This window comes from Abrus precatorius, unplaced genomic scaffold (assembly GCF_003935025.1).
Source record: "Abrus precatorius isolate BTA unplaced genomic scaffold, Abrus_2018 Scaffold4, whole genome shotgun sequence".
NCBI classification, from domain to species: Eukaryota; Viridiplantae; Streptophyta; class Magnoliopsida; order Fabales; family Fabaceae; genus Abrus; species Abrus precatorius.
In genome coordinates, this window is record NW_020874384.1 from 14,592,792 (window position 1) to 14,602,527 (window position 9,736).

General features: G+C 32.9%; 1 protein-coding gene across 1 annotated transcript in view; it reads right to left on the reverse strand.

Moving 5' to 3' along the window:
• Positions 1-8,772, reverse strand: part of LOC113864275 (BEACH domain-containing protein B) — a 43,862-nt gene extending 35,090 nt beyond the window's left edge. The window contains exons 1-11 of the mRNA XM_027497823.1: positions 8,759-8,772; positions 8,527-8,678; positions 8,212-8,406; positions 6,915-6,978; positions 6,469-6,688; positions 5,912-6,088; positions 5,140-5,460; positions 2,457-2,679; positions 1,684-1,752; positions 829-1,287; positions 345-660 (exon numbers count right to left, since the gene is read on the reverse strand). Of these exons, the coding sequence (XP_027353624.1) occupies positions 345-660; positions 829-1,287; positions 1,684-1,752; positions 2,457-2,679; positions 5,140-5,460; positions 5,912-6,088; positions 6,469-6,688; positions 6,915-6,978; positions 8,212-8,330 (1,968 nt within the window). The 5' untranslated portion in view covers positions 8,331-8,406; positions 8,527-8,678; positions 8,759-8,772. The remainder of the gene's footprint in view (positions 1-344; positions 661-828; positions 1,288-1,683; positions 1,753-2,456; positions 2,680-5,139; positions 5,461-5,911; positions 6,089-6,468; positions 6,689-6,914; positions 6,979-8,211; positions 8,407-8,526; positions 8,679-8,758) is intronic.
• Between the last annotated feature and the right edge of the window lie 964 nt (positions 8,773-9,736).

Sequence of the window (9,736 nt, forward strand, 5' to 3'; positions counted from 1 at the left end):
TATACCCATTAATCTCAAGTAATCTAGTGACAAGTGACAACAATGTGATTATAGTGATGAAAAACAGTTCAAGAAGAAGTGTTCATAGTGGTCCTAAATACATATTTAATCTCAGATTCGCAGGATAGTTGATAATATTGATTTGGTTTGTATCATTTATCAATTAAAATAGGAATCAGAATATGCACCTGCTGTAAATTTATATATTAACCCCTAAAATTTGGAGATTTAGAATCATGTGTAATATGTGAATATGAATATAAACTAAAGAAAATTGTAAAAAAATTGATAACACACACACATACATCTATATCCTAGAAGCACATAGGAAAAAAAGAACCAACCATGTTCTGTGCAATTCCATTAGAAGTTGCAGCAAATTCCACAAATGAAATTACTTCCATCTGTAGACTATTAACCCCACTAACTTCTGCTGCATTACCCATGCTACTTGAAGCAGACAATGCTTCAGACTTCTCATTGTATGCAAACATTTGTCCAACATATTCATCTGAACCTGATTCGAAATAAAAGAAATTTTCTGAAAATATAAGATCCCATATTCCCTCTTCACGAAAAATCTCAAGCAACATGGGAGAAGAAGAAAGAAGATTTCTAAATTCATTCAGAACAGTGTTCTGTAGAGTTGTGACAAAGACCCTGCAACATGCAAAGAAAAACAACATATAAAATTAGTTTAATACATGAAGGTCCTACACTCCTACTTCATAACCATAGCAACAGAAACAAATCAAAGTACTATTTACTTATATTAGATTTTTCAGTTTATCATAACCAAAAACACTGCAAGCCATTGGTAAAATTCACCTTAAATAGCTTGGCAACTCATTCTGAGTAGAGCAAGTTTTGACACAAGGAAATATTGAACATAGAACCCTCATCACCCATTTAATTGACAGTTCACAATATGCTGAGGAAACAGGCAATGCAAGTCGAGCAGAGGATACTTGGACATGAGAATTTGAACCATCAGGAACTAAAAGAAATGAACAGAGACCTCTGCTCAACATAACAACATAATCATTCCAAAAATGAGAGAAAGAAGCACTGGATGGAAAGTTGACAGAAAGCACTGCTGGATTGGGTTTTGCACGATTCTCATTTTCTTGAATACCAAGGCCAGGCATATAAACAGCCTGCCATCCAGCAAAATCCTTCTCCTGTCCCAAATCTTGAAGTAGAAAAGCTGGTGAACAAAAACTATTTGCAAATTTTTGTACCCTTCCATTCTCACAAAGAAATTGCAAGTTGTTCAAATTTCCAAATCTGTTATCAATGTCAAGGTCTCAAGCATCAACAACTGTTGCATTAAATTTGAATCAGATTCAAGTAACAATCAGTTTCCTAAAAAAGAAAAGTCTAAACAAATGCGCAAAGGATGGCATTGCCTATCTGCCACAGGAATAAAATTCAGAGAGAAATAATTTAGAATGACAAGCAAATACATCTCTTAAAAATACATGCATTTGAAATGTTTTGGAACATCAGTGGGCAATGACAATGATGCAATTTTTTTGGTTTTATGTTTCCAGTTTTGTTGATTAGCATATATATATATATATATATATATTAACATCGAAGAACTCATCAACGTGATCATGATTGCGAAATGAAAAGTGGAATCTACTGAAATTTACAGCATGAGCAAATAATGAAGGATACACAGCCTCCCTCAAAACTTCCAGAGCAAGAATATGAAGATGAAAGATTTTTTGAAATGGTTTACCATCCCTGCAAAAAACAAGCAAAACAATTTCTCAAATATTGCAAGGCAGGCTGTATAACATAACAATGTAGATATAGTCTGAATATTGTATGTATACTCTGGGTGGTCTCTGGAAGAAAAAGAAATAGCAGAAATACCAGATACATTTTCCCATATGCTTGATAAAAAGCAAAAACTAGTAGAGGAGATAACATACACGTGTTATGGCTGAATATTTGTAAAACAGACAACAAATTCTTATAAGAAATAGAAGAAATTGTATTAATTGAAATGTGAATTACAGGACAAATATTCTAATAAAGATAAACTCTAACCTGCCCAAAGCTCATGGCTCCTTCAGAGTAATGTTTTGCACATTCCCTGCCTAACTAAACAGTTTTACAACAAACTATTGCAACGCTCCTCTCATGTATCCCCACTCCTCCTTATATATCCCCTCACATGCTACACACACTCCTCCAATTATAACCAACTTACATATTTTATCTACTTGGGCCCGGGCCCTTTATCTTGATTCCTATCAACTGCAATTAGAACTATGGAGATTCACCAACATCAGGCTAGTCATGAAATTATTAACTACAAACTCAAAATTCTAAGACAGCTGAAATCCCTCAGAAATTAAAAATGCAGATACAACTAGCTTAAGAGAACCATCATATCCTGCCACTAAATCAAAAATTGGCTTGAGATATACCCTGATCAATACCTGAATCCATCAGTCAAAACAAAATCACTGTTAATTTTTGCATAATTTGATGGAAATCCAACACCGTCCAACAGCACTTCCAGTCCTCCAATACTTTTAAAATGATTCTGACCCCGGGGATTTGCAGATAACGCCAACGAAAGGATTTTCAAGCACAAGTACTGAAGCGAATCATCCAACAAAAGTTCTTTCAAGCCAAATCTTCTAATGACACGCAACATCTCTGAAGTTTAGTGAATAGTAAATGGAAAATTAGTGAACAAAAATATAAAATAAGTCTAAAAAGTTAAGCAGCATGGATTGGAACCATCCCATCAGATTCAATAAATATTGGTGGTCAAAGAAAGGAGTGAGAGTTGTGCTATCTAATGATAGGATTAGGTGCAATCCAGAATTAAGGCTCATGAGATTTTTAAGCCAGACCTCCCATGAGAGGTGATCGAGATAATTTTTAAAATTTTAATAGAAGAAAGAAATATATTGTGATAAAAAGAATGAATTACAAAGAGAAAGGATGATAAGGAATCTTCCTAAACAAAATTCAAAATAGAAAAAACCAAGAAATAAGAGAAAATTAATGAAACAAAGCTCCCCTATCCTTCAGCAAATCTGCCAGTGAAAACACATTACACTAGCATGTGTTTTACACCAAATAGATGCCAAAAGCTTAACCTTAGTGATGTGTCAAAGAAGCCTCCTTAAAAATACCAGAGTACCACTCCAGCCAAATGCAATAAATTGTAGTATAGATATAGATAGCAAACTGTTTGGCCTCTTATAGCAAAACCATGAAAACTAATAATTAAGAATCTGTCCATAGACATCAGAGACACCAAACATTTACCAAAATACTAAATAATGAGATATAAAGAGATGAAGCAAAATGATGAAGAATGAAGAACAAGCAAAGAACAGATACTGAGCAAGCGCCAGAGAGAAAACTATAATAAGTAAAAGAAGTAAAGTAGAAGCAATAATCATAATGCAGCAGCAATAGTAGTAGTAGACATCTGCAAAGTTAACACAGGTTTAACCAATCTATAATTTCTCTATGTCAACCACTACCATAATTTAGAGAAACAATTTTTTTATGACAAGCATTGATTGAATAATGTGGGGACAAATCATCCTAAAAACAAGCTTATGTGCAAATATTGACAATGCAAAAGTCCACCCTTACCTTGTGGTGAAATTTATTTTACTAGGAACATTAGGAATATGAGAAGTAAACTCTGGACAACTTGAGTTAGTATGTTTTGTCAAAAATCTAGTTGGTGATAAAGGGCCATGACTGATATTATATCTCTAACATATATGTATACTTCAGTCATGAAGGGTGGAAATAAACCTACATTCAACAATACATTGAGCTGAATTTTAGTTTAATTACAAGAATGAAGAAAGAGCATCTAATACCCATGCTATAGTCATTTAGTGGTGCAGAGCAGCCATGCCCTGCTACAAAGTTTGAATAGCAGTATGTTTTCAAATAGAGGCCATAGTGGCCCTAATTGGTAGTAATTTCCCATGCTTCTGCTTCTAACTACCAATCAACACCGACACTGTGACCAGCAACAGTGTGTTGTTTGTTCCATTGACATTTACTTGTTTGCTTTAAGACCTATGACCTAATACGTCATGAATTATGAGTATTTTTTAAATCTTTCAGCATTTTTATGTATATACCCTCAATTATAAATCTATGTGTGAAAATTCTGAATTGCAGTCATCCTACTATACTCTATCCCGCTATAACATATTTGGGATTGACCACTATCTGAGACTGATAATTATTCATATACCATCTCAGGAACCAATTTAACCTCAAATCTAAGTTATTTTGAAGAGATCCAACAAATGATTTATCTTTAAACAGTTAACTTTTCTTTTGAGCTTGAAAGAAAAAATAGGTCCTTGTGCTTCTTTCTTTTTTCTGCAAGGAAGTCAATATGTATCTAGATATGTAGTATAAAGGCAATGCAATGCGACAAAGGGGCAGTGGGGGCATTACAAACGCTGGCCCCAATCTTCATCACTGGGTTTAAGTATTATCACATAATCAATGAATCTATTAACATTTAATTTAAGATTAAACAGCTCTACTGGTCAAAGGTCCCTATAGTTCAAACATTTTTTACAAGGTCCTCAATCTTTTAAAAATATTAAATAGAACCTGTAGATGGTTTTAATACAGGGCCTAAGTAATTATGAAATTTTAAAGTTGAGTCACCAAATCCAGTAACAGTAACACAGCCACAGATGATAACCATTTTGAAGAGTGCGCATAGGCTCATTTTGAGAAAGCTTACGAGAAATAATCATTTATTCATCAAAAGATCTACCAGTAAACAACAAAAATAAGTAATTATTTCCTCAAAATAAGTTCAAAGAAACACACTAAATGGTTGGCAGCCCAAATAACTATTTATAAATTTTTAGAAGTATAGGACAACAGTAAAAACCTTTTAAAATTATAGGGACATATTTATCAGTTAGTGAAACTTCAGCAACCTAAAGATTAATTTAACCAGCATTTAATAATAGATTTGCTAATTAATTGTATCCTTCATGCATCTGCATTAACCTAGAGCATATATTTTTGCAACATCAGAAAATCAGTAAGTTAAAACAATGAATGCCTAATAACTTCAAAATGTACAGCAATAACAGATGCCTACCTTACCTACTAACCAATTTAGGCCACCAGCTTCCATCACAGAAACAATTGCTTTCTGACGCCAATGTAGCCTTGCTTCAGTAGACAAAACCTTTGAACTGTTTGAAGAGCTGATTGGAGCATCAGCACGTGAAATAAAGCCTACAAGACTGCAGAATAACTCATCCTTTTTGTCTATATTTGAACCTAAATCAATGAAAATATAAATTATCGATGCAATATATATAAGAATTTGTTGGAACATCCGGATTTTGTCCATAGCAGAATCAGACAAAGTTTCATCAGCTGAAAGAGCGCCACTTAGGGTTTTAAGTTGGACCACAGCCCCTGCAACAAATTGAACACAGTAAAAACAGAATTCCTTTCTTTTTTCTATTATAAAGAAATGCATTACGCAACAACAAAAGAGCAAGTGATCAAAGCAGTTAAGTTCCACAACATAGGCTTCCAATGCACGGGACACTGGAAAATAGAATTTGGGAATTAAATCCTATCAAATGTCAGGGATTAATTTCATATTTTGTTCATAAATAAATGTCTGTTTGAACAATAAGCATAGCAGTAAGTCCTTTACAGTTTGTATCAAAAATAAACAAAGAGCATCTGTTAAGCTATAACAGAACACATATACTAAACGATTAAAAGGAAACCATATGCAGATCACAATAACATAAGTTCAAACTAATAACAATTTTCAATAAATATCATCTGTAAAAGCAATCAAATCAAAACCAGGAAGAAAAGAAGAAAAGTACAAGTCAAATAACATTGATTACACCTTTCATTAAGGCTGTAAGTTTTTGAATTCCACCATAGTATCCAAAAACTCTGCAATTATATAATGAGCGGGTGATAATTTTCAGCGCATCCAAAATAAAAAATCCTTCAGAAGTAATTAATAATTTGGTTGCAGCCCCAGACAGCTCTGCTGGTGATTGCACCATGCTGGTGTTCACTGCATAGAAAAGTGGAAAAATATGAATTACAGCAAATAACATGTCAATACTCAGTAGTAATGAGTAGCCAAAATTACCATTACTAGATCTTTAAGTGAAACAACATAATTGTAATCAGAGAAAAAAGTGAGACTTGTTTTATAACATAACAAATGAAAATTTAGAGTACATTAAACAGCTTATACCAATAGAAGAAATTTGAATAAGTATATGCACTCCATCCTTACATCCTTTTCTCGTATTGATGGTATAGGTCCTACCTCTATTTTTAATTTCATGCATAAAGTCATTTGGACTTCCTGTTAGTGAATGCTACTTAAGAGGGAAGAAGGCGAAGGTAATGACAATAATGCCATAACAGTAGTGACTTGCTACTTACACTCAGTGATTAGCGAACATAACTGTGTGACCTCTTCAATTAATACTCGAATGACTTCAACAGGATGTCCAGCTGAGCAGCCAACAACCACATCATCAGCAGATGATAAATTTTCAACAGAAGCAGACTCTAATAATATGCCTGAATTAACAGGTTCCCAATCCTTGTAGGCAATTACAAATTGCTTGATGAAAACATGAAGCAGCCTCTTTTTCTCCACCTAAAACATTAAGATCATTATGCCATATTAAGGAAATCTATAAATATAGAAAGCATGTTCATTATTTTTTACAATAGATTGCTAAAAGAGACCTCCAGATTATGTATCTAAATGACTTAAACACATATATGAATTTTACAAACAAATAGTTCATGTGAAGCTCATCAAGCTTCAGAAAATTGAATATTCAGTAAGTATAAATCTAGTAGCATAGATCCAATCATACCTTATCATCAGCTTTCTCATACCGTTCCCAAAGAGTATTTACAATTGCCTCATCGCCAACATCACTGGAAAAAGCAAAAAAATGAAATGAAACTCAAATTAAAGAAAAGGGATTGTAACAGTATTAAGTATTAACTCAGATTATTCTTGTGGCCTGTTCTCTCACTAACTCCCTTTTTTAATTTCTCACTCAATCTCTTAACAATATAAATTCCTCATTGTAAAATTTACTTGATGTCCAAAGCTTCCTCCAAGGTTGAGTGTTTTGTAATGAATGGATAGAAGTTCTTAATAAAATTAGCACAAATGATTTGCTGCAGATTCACAAACCCCCCACTACCCTTTGCAGCAAGGAACAACACCACATTGCAAGGCTGCCATCATTTGGGCAATCATTTTGTGACCATTGACAAGCACTGGGTGTGTCCTTTTAAACTAGATCCATTTTCTATGATTCAGTTTAAATGATTTAACAAGAGCAAAGAGGCCAAAACCATGTAGCAATACACCATTATTGCTATTATATGGCGCAGAAAGCTAGAGCAAAATGCATTCATCTTTAAGAGGTTTCAACTTGCTCATAAACTTGCTTTGGGATAGGTTTATATACCAGCAACATGGATGTTACACACACTGATTGAATTCACAGTGGATATCAAAAATGTTGAAGAAAAAGGCTTATAAATAAGCACTGTTTCAAAGCTCAGATAATGGAAGGCACTCCACCAATAATAGCATGAAAAACAGGACATGTCTCATCAGTATCTTCCCAAATGAGATCATATGTCATAGAGAGACATGATTAAAGAAATCCAGAAAAGACATGATACTTGAGATTAGTATTATTCCAACCAACAGTAATCATTACATGGGTTGCTTCTTTGGAACCTACTCAGCAAGATTTAAACATTATATTTGTCATTTATTTCTCATAAAACAATGACAAAAAATAGCCAAAATAAAGCAATGTGCCTGTCCTTCTCATTGGCGAGAACAAAGGTTCCGTAAGTACACTTAAGTTCACAACCATTCACCCACAATCTCAAGAGGGATGACACAATTTAAGAGCCCCCAAAGAGTTTGCCCAACACAATTTATTCTTTTTGCACCAGAACACTCAATGAAGCATTGCATAAATGATAAAACTCCCTTTCCTAAACCGCTATTCAGTTATAGAAGGCGGCCGGCAGTCTTGACAAACTATTAAACACTCTTGAGGACACTCAGATGATGATTTATAATTCATTCAAAACCATTTGATTCCTTAAAAAAACAGTCGAAAAAGGGTATTTTGTTACCTGAAGCGAATCCTGGGCCCAGGAGGAGAGAACTTCGGAGTTTGGAAACCTGAAGATTCGCCAGAATGCCCAGTGGAAGTTCTTCGGATAAGGTCAGCAACACCTTTGACGATATTCATCCTTCCTCAACAAGCTCGGCTCAACGTTGAGACTTCACGAACCAATCAATAGTTCCGCCCATCACTTCCAGTGAAACTAATTTTCTAGCTAAAAGAAACCAGTCACCAGCAGTAAGATTACACAATTTAGTTAAGTGTCGCACAATGATACTTATTCAACAAAAGGAAGTTGAGAAAATAACCAGAAATTTTTCACTCTAACTTCAAACGCCCCTTTTTCCAGCTCATTAATCAGTGGTAAATTTAGAGAATTCAATTAGCTCCATCAAAGATCATTCCACTCACTGATTAGCATTTGATTCGGAACATTTCGAGAATCTAGAGTTTCACGATAAAAGACATGCAATTCTGGAAAACAGACAAAGAAAATTCAATTGAACATCAAAAGGAAAGAAATCAAAAACCGAGACGGAGGAGTGTGTATATACCTGAAAAGAAAGAAAAGAAAAATCGAGAATCGAAGATTCTAGGGTTTGCAAATTGAGATCGGAGATAGCGATTGTGGGAGCTTCAATATTCTCTATCTCTTTCTTCGAAGATATTGGTCGGAGCTCCTTTTATAGCGTCGATAATGGAAATGTCGTTGTTGTATTGTAAGAAATTGATGAATGCGTGAGAAAGAGGAAAGCGCTGAAAAGCAAACCTCGAAAACTCGTGTAATTTCGATGTTGCCCTTCAGTTTTTTTTTATTATTATTATTATTTCTTTTACTGTGCGATATGCTCTTCTCTTTTTCACTGACAGCTCGCGGAAATTTATAGCAACTGGAGAGTGATGTAGAAATTAATGATCACCCCCGACTTGCCCTTAAATGCTGCAATGCCACGCAATTTTTATTTTATTTTAAAATTGAATTAATTTAACTCAATAATTTATAAATTTTTAATGTAATATTTATACATAAAATAATTATAATTTAAATTATATATAACTGAATATTTTTAATATATTTTTATTGTTTTAATAAATTTAAATGAAAAAATAAAAATAGAAATATATAAAAAAATAAAAACATAAATTTTAACTATAAAGGATTGTAAATAAACAACCAACGTGTTAAATAAAAAAATTATAAAATTTTAAGATTATAAAAACTTATATATTTAAAAACTTATAATATAATGTAGTTTTCTATGTTAAAGTTAATATTTTTTTTCTTATAAAAAATATTGTAAATATTTTTTAATGAGTCATCTGCAATAAAAATTACAATAAAGATGTTAACGTTTATATTTTTATTTATTCATTTAAAATAAGATAAAAATAAAAATATAAAAAAATATTAATTTTAACTCTTAAGAACAAATTTAAACAATTAAGTATAATCAAATTTCATTGAAAAAAAATATTGTATTTTTTAACAACTAAATGCATTTTATAAAAGAAGGTTCTAAAAAAATTACTTA